At 45.2% G+C, this 12,748-nt stretch overlaps 1 protein-coding gene across 1 annotated transcript; it reads left to right on the top strand.

The window, feature by feature from the left end:
• Window positions 1-277: 277 nt before the first annotated feature.
• Window positions 278-2,115, top strand: LOC134450724 (cytochrome c oxidase assembly factor 7). The gene is made up of 3 exons (XM_063200670.1): window positions 278-691; window positions 846-986; window positions 1,408-2,115. Exons 1-3 carry the CDS (start codon window positions 586-588, stop codon window positions 1,848-1,850), a joined length of 690 nt encoding a protein of 229 aa, XP_063056740.1. The 5' UTR covers window positions 278-585; the 3' UTR covers window positions 1,851-2,115.
• Window positions 2,116-12,748: the final 10,633 nt, after the last annotated feature.

The raw sequence follows: 12,748 nt of genomic DNA, 5'->3' as shown, positions 1-12,748 counted from the left end.
ATTTATTTGATAATTACAACTGTACGACATTTCCATTATGGATGTTATTATGGTAGCCTGTGGTCGTCTGGAGTCCAAAAACAAGCATAGAATAGTAGCTAGCTATGCGTGTTTGCTCTGACACTTTTACTATGGTGATTCGTTTTCACAGACAACCTGCACCTGGTGTCATTTCATCCTGTGAGTTTTGGTATTTGTTTTGGAGGCTTTTTTTTTACTTGGGTGATGCAGAGAAAGAGGGAGGAGAATGTACGGAAGCCGATAAAGAAACCCGGAAGACTTTACGCAAGCGGCAAGACTGCAACACGACTGTGCGTCCAGTGTTACTCAAGAAGTTTAGTCTGTCTGATCAATTACTTTTGTCAACAGATAACCCGTGGGACCGCATACCTGGATTTCCCGTCTGTCTTCCCTCACAAGTTGTTGATTGCCTGACATTTCATACGTGTTTTGGTGTATTTTCCAACAAATACCACTGTTAGCAAAGAGCCTGGGTTAGCTAACAAGGTCAAGTGTTTTCTAATGAGCACGTGCAAGTGTCACCAGAAGTGAATACCTTTATTGTGGAATTAATCTGCCACCGAAATGGCTGGGTTGATTAATTTTGAAAACGAAAGTGAAGTGAAGGAGTTCCTGGATAACTTAGGAGTGGAATACAGCTTTCAGTGCTACCGAGAGAAGGACCCAGAGGGTAAGTGAAATTCCGTTGTTATCCAATACACAAGGGTCGCTGTCCCCTGACAAGGGTGCTGAAACTTAATGTGAGACCGTCAAAAAATCAAAACGATACATTGCTCTCATCTTTCTTTTGTTTCTTCCTCTTCACGAACTTCCACTTTTTCAAGGATGTCAGAGACTAGCTGATTACTTGGAAGGAGTCAAGAAAAACTACGAATCTACAGCACACGTTCTCAAACATAACTGCGAGACAAATGGGCACGCAGAGAGCTGCTATAAGCTTGGGGCATACTATGTCACCGGGAAAGGTGAAGTTTTACCTTCTGCGAGGCTAATGTGTTAAGTAGTTCGAATGCAATGCCATGTCACGTTTCATGCCTATTGCTGCCATGTGGTATTAACCAGTTCATTACATGCATTGATCAACAAGTTTTTTTTCTTGAAAATGAATGCATTATTATGTTAATAATACAGCACATACACACACACGTACACACACACACACACACACACACACACACACACACACACACACACACACACACACACACACACACACACACACACACACACAGAGAGTGTGCTAGCATGTTAATAAAGCTATACTCACATTGCTGTGAAATCTTGGAGAGACATATGGACAGGCTGGCCTATGCACTATGACTATGCTGTCATTATCATCCCCAGCATAGTTAATCATAACTCCTCTCCTTTCCCTGTTATCGGCAGGTGGCTTGACCACGTGCCTGAAGACGGCCTACTCCTGTTTTGAGCGCGCATGTAAAGCCGGTGGCAAGAAGTCGGTGGATGCCTGCCACAATGTGGGGTTGCTGGCCCACGATGGGCGGGCCATGGAGGGTGGTCCGGACGCGGGCATCGCGCGGGAGTACTACGAGAAGGCGTGCGGCGGGGGCTTCGCTCCCAGCTGCTTCAACCTGAGCGCGCTCTACATCCAGGGCTCAGAGGGGCAGGAGAAGAACATGCCCCTGGCACTCAAGTACGCCATGCGTGCCTGCGAGCTGGGACACGTGTGGGGCTGCTCCAACGCCAGCCGAATGTACAAACTGGGGGACGGGGCGCCGAAGGACGACCAGAAGGCGGAGGACTTGAAGAACAGGGCCAAGGAACTGCACGGCCAGCAGAAGGAGAGGCAGCTCAAATTTGGAGAGTGATCATTACGGGAGAAGACAAGGAGTTGGAAAGTGCAGTCGGTAGCACTTTGTACATACATGTGCTCTCGGAAACTCGTATTTACTAGTCTCGGGAACTCATGTATAAACATTTTTCAATGAGTTTTTCAGTGGAAAATACCACTTGGGTGTCGTTCATGTGTGTCAGCGTTTGGTATTTACCATAATTCCGAGAGCACATGAATGCACAAGCTTTAACGCTGGCATCATACATATGACATAACAGTGTCATTGCAGTGTTGTAACACACTCATGCATGTGTCGTAAACATTATGTCAGTGTCATAAACCTTTTATGGCTTTGTCATCGATTGACAGAATCGGTTATGGTTAGGACAGCCCAGACAAAGCCAACTTTTCATCACGTTAATGGCATTGCCATCATGTTAATGACTCGTCAATGACTGTGTCATGACACTGTTTTGACACTATTTTATGACACTGTTATGTCATATGTATTTTGCCGGCATCAAGTAAAGTGTTGCCGTTTAATCTGAAGAGGATGGTGCGGGTGCTTATTTATTGAAATGTGTTTTTGATTGGGACTTTCAAAGAGCTGTTCAGTGTTTGCAGAAAGATTCATCATAGGAAACATCAAACTCTGCCATCCACTTAATCTTGAACTCCAGGCAGCTTTCTTTGCTGTTTGTTGCTGTTTGTTTTTATTTACAGTATTGAGTTGTGCTGTGGACCACATTTTGTGAAATCCCAGGAAAATAAATGCAAAAAGGAATATTTACTTAAATTGACAGTGTTGTGACTTGTCTTGTTTAACATTATTTAATTTGATGTTCTACGGAAGTAACAATATTCATGTCTGTGAAAAGAATAATTTTACATTTACTTTTCACTTAGCTGACGCTTTTATCCAAAGCAACTTACAGTCATTCACATGGTATTGTTTACAGTCCCTGGAGCAAGCAATGTGTGGTTTGGTGCCTTGCTCAAGGGCACTTTAGCCATGGATAGAGGGGTAGGGAGAGGCCAGGTGGGATTTAAACATGCAACCTTCAGCTTTAAAGAACAACCCCCTAACCATTAGGCCACGGCTGCCACCTGTCTTTGCTAAGTTTTTATTTTGACTTTCTCTGGAAGTACACTGAGTCTAGCCTGGTCACAACATCCCCCATTACACCCAATGATGTATTGCCCTTGGTGACAGTTTTCGTGTGTGTGTGTGTGTGTGTGTGTGTGTGTGTGTGTGTGTGTGTGTGTGTGTGTGTGTGTGTGTGTGTGTGTGTGTGTGTGTGTGTGTGTGTGTGTGTGTCTCTGTGTCTGTGTCTGTGTGTGTGTGTGTGTGTGTGTGTGACATTTGTACCCCTGATTACAGGTATGGTACATTACATCATGTTATTCATTAATCAGAACAAGAATGTCCACATAAAGGCGTGGTGCCATACATGTCTTAAATAGAGGCCTTTGTAAAATGCCACTCCTTTAAATCAGTGGGTACTCTGTAGGAATGTAAACTGTTTATGTAACTTCACAGCTACAAAAATGTGGCTTGAAAGAAAAATCAGAAAGAAAACAAAAATGGAAGACAAAAAGCCAAAAGCAAACAAAAGCAACCATACTTCAGGTCAAAGGGTATGTTATGAACAACAGTATTATAATGAGCTAGTCATAGGGATTAAAAGGGGTTTACGAAAACATAGTAGCTCCCTCAGCTGTCTGCACCTGTTGCATACACGCCATACACTTAGTGCAATGTCTATGATGGCCACTAGAGTGAGCCAGAGGCCATACTTGTAATGTGCTCCTATGGTGTGTGATTTGAAGGTGGACTTGAGTGCATTATTTATTTCCTGCCAGGGAATTCCCTATTCATTTGCTGTCATTGGAAGTTTGCGTTCTTCACTTTATAATTCATGGCTGTCAGTTCTAAACACAAGGTTTACGTTTTAACAAAACACGGGTGCATTTACAAAAAGAAAAATGGAGTTTAAAAAGAATATTAGCACTTGTAAGCACGTTCAGGCGCATTATTTGATTTAAAATTCACGATGGAGCTGAAAATCCATGGCAAATCAGGCCCACGCTAGCGGTTGATAGGCAACAACAGTCACCTTTCAGAGCGGCACGAGCTTCCACACCACAGACAACGCGAGTGGGATGGTGTCGGGACTCCTCCCTCCCCTCCTTGTACCCGCTCAACTCCCATTGAAAACACCACGCACGGCTTTTGCTGAGCGGAGTGCTGCTTTTGGCCAAAGCTTTTTTTGCTGTGTTCTTCTCACTGTGGGTTTGCAAGGAGCGACGCCCTTTATAAGGAGCATCCAAAAGAAGGTTAGTGTCTATCGTTTGTTTTGATTTGCCAGGCGTATGGTTAACGTAACAGGGCTAACAGCAGTGGTCTTGGATGCTGCTGCAGGTTTGAAGCTGCACATTTGTGGAGGCTAACGTTAGCCCAGTAGCCTGAAGCTGGCTAGCATTGGTCCTGTTCTTAGTTAGAGATTAGCTAGTGGGGTAATGTTAACGTTCCCGTTAACAACAGTGGATGCACATTCCCCCATCTGACATGTAGTTCTAGCAGCTGATAACCATTTGTGGATGAGCCGTTGGGGGCTGTTTGAACTACAGTGTAATGGATGGTGTACTGTTGTGGTGGTGATGATGGTATTGTTTGAACAACTCGGCATGCATGGACGGCACTTGAACTGTTGGGGATTTCAGTAGCTAACGTCCAACTCTGCATGCTAATTGAGCCGCATTAATCCCGCTGTAACATTATCACGTCTTTTCCAGGCAAGTCTATTCTGCAACTACTCTTCTTTTATATTGCCACTCTGTTAAATGTGCCATTCTCTACTCGTATATCTTGAATGTTGGCAAAGGTCTAGTTCTGTGCGCTGTGGATTTGTTGGAAGTAGCTAGCTCTTCTTCACATCACATCCCGCCCAGATCCGGGGAGTGTCACGGGCGAGTCGTTGGGGTTCACAACAACCATCCACCATCAAACAACTTTAAGTTGGAGCATAACATAATCGTTTTGACGAACAATTTCACGAGCAGTTGGCAAATATTTCAGATATGAATAGTTGTTGAATGTTTCAGGTGAAGTTGTTTACTTTGGCCTGCGTCTTTATCTTGTCCTTGAAAGACAGCCCGAGACGATGCAAAAGTTGCCTAAACAAGGCACGGTTCATGATGAACTAGCTTTGCTACATGAAAGGGGGGCCAAGTTGGGTTGGGGACATCATGTTACTGATTTTTGCCTAGAGCTATGGATTTTGTATTTTTTCTTTTATCCAATATCGTTTTCTGATGTAGAAATATAAACAATATTCTGGAAGAGAAGGGATTCTTATCATGACAAGGAGCAGATTGGGTGTTGTCATCATGACCTTTGTCCCAGTCTTTAGGCTTGACGATTCCCAGATGAATGTTTATCAGTTTTGCATGAAAAGCATTCTTGGAAATCAGTGCATTTAGTGCTTCTCTTTTAGTCCTGTTTCTCTAACAACGTTTTGTGATAAAGTTTAACTTCCTTAGTTGGTTGGTATAGCCGTGTGTGTGCGTGTCTGTGTGTGAGCACCTATGATGTTGCTTTTAATTTTGCAGCCCTGTCCTTTTAGCCGTGTACTGTAGCGGCATGCTGTCAAACGGTTTCAGGGTGTTATGTTTATGGCTCTGCCCTGCGGCCAGCTGTGACTTTCCTTCCAAACAATTTGCCTCTTCTTCACCCCAGTAACATGCCACATTCCCTGTTCCTACGGGGGGTGGGGGGTGGGGGCTGGTCTTGAGGACCACCAGACCTCTTGAACTCAGACCTCAGTGTCAAAGGTTCAGATCTATATAGCAAGATTGCATGCCGTGCATTTGGCAGCTTCAATTTGCAAGTACAGATGTTTTTTTTTGCAGTTGTTGTTGTTTCACTACAGGCTACACTGACTTCAGGGCGATTTGCTCATCAGTGAAAATTCAATTTGTTTCGACAGGCTTCTTGTGATCTCATCTCAGACTGTTGCTCTGCTCTCTCCCCGTCAGCTGTACTTTTGAGAAGGGCACAGTTACGTAAGAGGGAGCTCAGATGTTTTCGCTCCCAAAGGATAATGCATGATGATGTTCGTGAGACAGCCATGATTCAATGCTTAGAGCCCTGGCCTTTAGATCAGAGGGCTGCAGCCAGGGTTCAAATCCCACCCTTACCAGCACCTTCTTCCATGGCTGAAGTGCCCTTGGGCATGTCACTTAAGCCCACATTGCTCCAGGGACTGTAACCAATACCCTGCACCTAAATACCTGTAAGTCGCTTTGGATGAAAGCGTCACCTAAGTGTAATGCGATGTAATGTAACAAATGCAACAAGTTGGCCGCTCTGTTGTGCCATCTATGGCCTTACTTTGCTTACTGTTTTGGCTGCGTGTGTCACAATACGGTAACCCCCTGAAGAAGACTGCCTGGTTTGAGATGTGTACTCGGAGTCTGTTTAAAAATAGACCCTAATTCTGTGTTTATTGCAGACTAGCAACAAGGCTTTACTTCAAACACACATCTGACAGAGTGGAATTCTGTACTAAGATCAGTTACTGTGCCCCTGACTGTATGGTCTTTGATTTAGTGGGTGATTTTGACAGAAAGGGAGAAGAGTTTATTCTAGTTCTGCTAAATATTTCCCCACGTCTCATTCTTAGTTACAATACAATAGAAATGACTAGTACAGTATTGTTGCTACACGTGTACAGTGTACACACACACACACACACACACACACACACACACACACACACACACACACACACACACACACACACACACACACACACACACACACACACACACACACACACACAATGAGATTGAAGGCATTGCAAGAATTTGGGTCTGCCTTTGCCCGGAAAGCCTAGAGGGAAACTACATTTTTGTCCCTTTCGACAATTTGTATTGTGTTTTTTTCTTCCTTGCATGCTGGATTTGTTTACAAACACGGAACATGAACATCTGGCATAGAGTGATAATCCCCTGTATTACTATTTATGCTGCATGGACTTGGCAGATTGTCTGGCTCGAGCTGAGATTGACTGGCTGTGCTCCACTCCACTCCACTCCACTCAACTCCACAGATCAGACTGGCCAAGGGACTATACTAAGAAGCTAGTTCAAGAGTAAACCAGGTTAAGTTAACTGGTAAATCACCAAATAGAAGAGCATTGAGTCCTCAGTTTCTTAAATGAGTGCTCTTCTATGAGATGATTTACCACTACTTCAAGGTTAATTTAACCAGATTTACTACTGAGCGAGGTTCATAGAATAAATTACTCCCCAGCTCTCATATGCGGAGGAGGAGGAGGAGGCGGTCCAGTTGATTGCCAGTCTGCATTGTTTTGATGGTGAGAGAGGGCTGAGGTGGGTAAAGTTAAAGATTCCCCTGAACTCTTTTCTGCTCCCCTCCTTTACCCCCCCCCCCCCCTCTCTGTGTGGCTGCTCTGGATAATCTCGTGTGTGTGTGTGTGTGTGTGTGTGTGTGTGTGTGTGTGTGTGTGTGTGTGTGTGTGTGTGTGTGTGTGTGTGTGTGTGTGTGTGTGTGTGTGTGTGTGTGTGTGTGTGTGTGTGTGTGTGTGTGTGTGGATGACTCTGTGGCCCATCTGTCTCCGCTGTTTCGTGTGTGTGTGTGTGTAGTGCTGTGGCCTCTGGAAATGTGATTAGTAAAAGATTACATTTGTGTGCAACGGGACTCCCCTGCACGACCACCACTTTCTTTTCTCTCTTCGTGTGTGTGTGAGTGTGACGACGCGTCACAGCTGTACTCTGGTCTCGGTTTGGCCCTCTGTCCTCAGGTTTTGTGCCTGCTCAGATAACGGAGGGGTTTTCTGAAATACTACACGCGCTCTTTGTGTGTGTGTGTGTGTGTGTGTGTGTGTGTGTGTGTGTGTGTGTGTGTGAGAATCTGCACGTGTGAGTGTGTGCGTAAATGAATGTGTGTGTGTGGGTGCATGGCATGCACACTCAGTCAAATCCGTGTCCTGAGGAATCCCTGTGCCAATGTGATGAGCAGCAGTGGAATGTAGGGCTGAAACGATATTGGATCATCTTTTTATCAGACCTCGATCCGCAGGTGCAGTGTAATTTGACTGTGTGCGCTGCTGCACATACACATGCATCTTTGTGTGAGTACACATCTTAGTGTGTGTGTGTGTGTGTGTGTGTGTGTGTGTGTGTGTGTGTGTGCGCGCGCGCGCGCGCGCGAACATGCATCGTGTGTGTGTGTGTGTGTGTGTGTGTGTGTGTGTGTGTGTGTGTGTGTGTGTGTGTGTGTGTGTGTGTGTGTGTGTGTGTGTGTGTGTGTGTGTGTGTGTGTGTGTGTGTGTGTGTGTGTGTGTGTGTGTGTGTGTGTGTGTGTGTGTGTGTGTGTGTGTGTGTGTGTGTGTCTTTGAGGTATTTTAAGCTGAGGGGTCAATCCATAGGAAGCCACTTGACCTCACATCTGTTGGGTGGTGAGCTGAGCTGTCCCCAGTGTCCATATACCATACCATACCAGCTCTCGCCATATTTATCTTGCAACCCCCATGAATCTTCTCTCCCCTTCTCTTTCTTCTCTTCTGCGGACTCCTGTCCTCGGCCTGTGCTTGTGGTCTTGCGTTTCACTGGCGCCCCGCCTCTGTGGAGAAAACAGTGATGTTTCCCCGCTGTCAGCTTAGCCACAACAACTTTTGGGTGTCTATTCTTCATTCACCATCCTAATTTCTAATGAGAAAAGCACAATTTGAATTGCCCTTTTGTGAGATATTGAAATACGATTCTGTTGTCAGTGACATCATCACGAGGCCGCAAGGAAGGACAGGAGTTAGGAAAGCGTTAAGTTACTGTGGAGGCAGAAACCCCATAGAGCTTGAAAGTCCCTCCCCTTAGTTCCTCATTTCACGGGACCTAAGCTGACCACCTAACAACATGGTAGCGAGTAAATATCTTCTGATCTCAGTCATTATATGCGCTGGGCTACAAATATGCTGTTTAAGAGGCTAGATAAAGATTTTTCATGCAGAAGTATCAATGTTTTGTTTCGAGGCCGTCTGCATTAAAAATGTGAAGAAACACAGCTTTCTAAAAAGTTTGGGGGTTCGTACGAAAAATTAAACAAAAATATCAGAAACAACATATGTGGAGCTCGTGGCACAACTCGAAGGGGATTGAAATATCATTTTAATACCGCCATTGGATCACATGCTACGATTTTCGGCTAAAAACGCTGTTGAGGTCCCATGAAATCGGGGGAAGTGACGTCACTTTCACTTCAAGCTCTATGAGGCTGTGGGGAGAGTAGGCAGGCAGAGTTCACCAGAGGTCATCAGAGGTCATCCAGGGAAGCAGTAATGAAGGCTGAACGTCGACTCGTACGGGGGTATGGTGAAAATGATGGTCAAAGGCCTCGGTTACACGGGAGATTTCACTCTGAATTAAGCTTAACTTTTTATTAACTCTTTTACTATAAACTACATATTGTAAAAACGCAGACGGGTGTCAACCACAGCGGCTCTTCATCAGGTTTTTAACTCTATGAACTTTTACACCTCCTTTTCTCTTGTGCAAGAATTGCCTGAAATAGGCCCGACGGCCATCAAGTTTGGTCCCAGTATCTTGTTTGCAGATGTAAGCTTACTCTTTGGGAATGGTAAACTCAGGGCTGGGGTCATCCAAGGAGTCAGCAACAGTGGCGCTGGATAAGCCTCTGATCCTCCCTGAGTTCCTTATCTCCACTGGGATCCGCCATCCGCAGTGCCAACCTGAGCTGAGCTGAGGATCAAGGCATCTGCTTTGTCTGAGGAAGGGCTGTGGTGGGCCGAAACGTCACAAAATATAAAAGGATTAACAAAAAGGGAGCTCATGGGTGTGCGGGTCTTCCTTGCAGTACATGAACTTACGTTTTGACCCTGGCCAGCACCCGCCCAAAAGAATTTGGATGTTAGTTAGATCAGACGCGTGCGTGGGATTCATCTGGTTTGTTTACCATGGAAACATTTATTTTTTCTCATTCTCCTCCCAGCCTAATTTCTTTTGAAAAGTTTCCTGATTCACCTTCCTACATGTGCTTAGCACAGGAGGTGTTTCTTTTTTCCCTTGTTAAGTGGACATTTTTCACCGATGTTTCGTACACACAATCTTGTTAAACCAGGAAGAAAAGGAAAAACAAACAAACAGACATTACACTGCATGGTGGTCTCTTATTCCACACAGGAGATTGTCTTCAGTTCAGGGTCACATCCATGTGGTGAAAATAACTGGCCTAGGAACGCTGAGTGAGGGTGCTTTGTCCCTCTCTACATGCCCATGTTGAGAGCGCTGTGCCCCTGTGTGTTGAGCTGCATGCCCGTGTTGAACTTTTCCATTCAAAGTGACTGGCAGTGGACAGTTGAAGTGGGTGCTGGACGACTGATGGTGCAAGTTGTTCTGTACCACATTTGGAGAAGGTGTGTGTGTGTGTGTGTGTGTGTGTGTGTGTGTGTGTGTGTGTGTGTGTGTGTGTGTGTGTGTGTGTGTGTGTGTGTGTGTGTGTGTGTGTGTGTGTGTGTGTGTGTGTGGAGAGCACTGATTATGTGTGCTGGGGACAGCGATTGTGATTGTGCGTTGTGACAGCGAGCGAACAAGTGAGAAGTTCTGCTTCTGTTCAGCTCTCCTCTGCATGATATCTGCTTGGCACAGCCTCCGGTTTGGAGGAGGGGGACAGGACAGGACAGGACGGGACAGGACGGAGCTGAGAGGGCTGATAAAGCAGCCTACATGGCCTACTAGTTGTGCAACATGCAGGGTGTGCTGAGGGTATAAGCTGCTTCAGGCGTAAACCAGGTTCATTTGGGAGGTAAATCATAAAGAAAATGAGGACTCCAGGCACGGCTGGGCGGTTCTGGAAAAAATGTGTATCATGGTTTTCTTGATGAAAATTGATATCACTGTTCTCTGCGCGTTTTTTCCATAAGCAGAGATTTTCCCCCACATCTCAATGTTTCTTGAATAAAAGATTGAAAAGAAATTTAAAAATGAGATCAAATCCTGAATTTTCATTAATCTCCATTTCTATTTTAATCACTTATTTGGAATAATAAAAAAAAACCCTCATCACGTTTTTTATTGGTATACCGACCAGCCCTAACTCCAGGCTCTTCTATTAGATGATTTACCTCTTAACGCAGGGATGGGCAACTGGGGGCCCGGGGGCCACATGCGGCCCGCCCTTACTAAGTGCGGCCCATAGATAAACCATACTTATAAATTATAAGCTTAATGAACAAACTTTTTTTAAACCACTACTGAGTCAATCTGTTAAAATTACACTGTTGGCTTACAGAGAAAACTCATTGCTTCCAAACTTTTTCGGCGGCCACTGAGCAACCAACTGCACCTTGAATCTGCAAGCTGCAGTCAGATCCGCAGTCATCTGGCCCTCCAATGTTCACAATGAAAAAAATGTGGCCCTCCTTATCGTGAAAGTTGCCCACCCCTGTCTTAACGTAACCTGGTTTACTCCTGAACCAGCTTCTTAGTACAGGTCCCAGGTTTAGAGCACGTGCTGTGGCATGGACAAGCAGCACTCTACTCATGCCAAAGGAGATTACGCTGACCAGGTGCCTAATTCACACACACACACGCACACGCACACACATCATCTATCTAGACATACTAGGGATGCAAATTATCAATTAATTCATGAAGTGTTGTCAGCTACACCCCTCCTCTTCTCTGTCGTCTTCACACTTCTCTCTTTTCCTCTCCCTCCTCTTCGCTCCTCTCCTTCTTTCCTCTCCTCTCCTCTCCGCTCCCTCTAGCATTGCTCTGCTTCCGTTTCTCACTTTGCAGTCTCTGCTGCTCCCATTTGTTGCCTGTGTTTCTCTCTCCCTCTCTGGGTGTCTGTGTATTCCTCTCTCCCTCTCTGGGTGTCAGTGTATTCCTCTCTCCCTCTCTGGGTGACTATATAGCTACGTATGTATTCCTCTCTCCCTCTCTGGATGTCTATAGCGGTGTGTCCTTCTCTGGGTGTCTGTAGCTAGTTACGTGTGTATTCCTCTATGGGTGTCTAGCTCTATGTATTCCTCTCTCCCTCTTTGGGTGACCATAGCTTTGTATTCCTCTCTCCCTCTCTGGGTGACTAACTTATAGCTTTGTGTTCCTCTCTCCCTCTCTGGGTGACCATAGCTTTGTATTCCTCTCTCCCTCTCTCGGTGACTATAGCTATGTATTTATCTTGCTAGTGGCCTCCTGGGTGAGTCCTCTCTGTGTCTTTGTGCATGCCTCCCTCCTCATATGTGTGTGTGTGTATGTGTATGTGTTTGCCTAACTGAAATGCCCCCGTTACACCACGAGCCACTACCAGCGGAGGCACAGCAGCCACAACCAGCCTCTTGTAGCACAGACAGCTTAATCCCTTGGTGCTAAACTTAAACGAAAAAAGTTACCTTTTTTTGGAAGAGAGTTTGAACACTGCTACGTCTGCTAGCTTTGGATTTTTTGTTTTATAAGTTCTTTTTTCATGCCATTGAATGAATAAAAAGAAAAAAAAAGAACTTAAAGAACAGAATCCAAGGGATTGTGCAAACCTTTTCTCCCCCATAAAAAGAAAGCCAGCCAGCCACACACAATGCAGTGCTCGACAACAACAATAGCAACAACAATAGCTCCCAAGTTTGGACACACAAAAACAATCAACATGTCTGTCACCCGTCAATGGTGCTGCTTTCAGCCTTGTTTTTCATTTCTCTTCGCTGTCTTGACTCATGACCAATAAAATAATGTCTTGGCAGTGCACAGCGCTCGGCAGCCCTTCTGAAGCACAGGGATAATGGGGCAATTCTCAAAGTGAAATGTCCAAGCCTTGCTAGGACGAGGAGCGCCCATTTTTCCTGGATTTCCTTTCGCCAAGGAATATCGAATTATTAATTTCATGTAGAACTA

The sequence above is a fragment of the Engraulis encrasicolus genome, chromosome 6 (assembly GCF_034702125.1).
Source record: "Engraulis encrasicolus isolate BLACKSEA-1 chromosome 6, IST_EnEncr_1.0, whole genome shotgun sequence".
Lineage (NCBI taxonomy): Eukaryota > Metazoa > Chordata > Actinopteri > Clupeiformes > Engraulidae > Engraulis > Engraulis encrasicolus.
The sequence above is the reverse complement of the archived record's forward strand: the minus strand, read 5'-3'. Positions and strand labels throughout refer to the sequence as shown.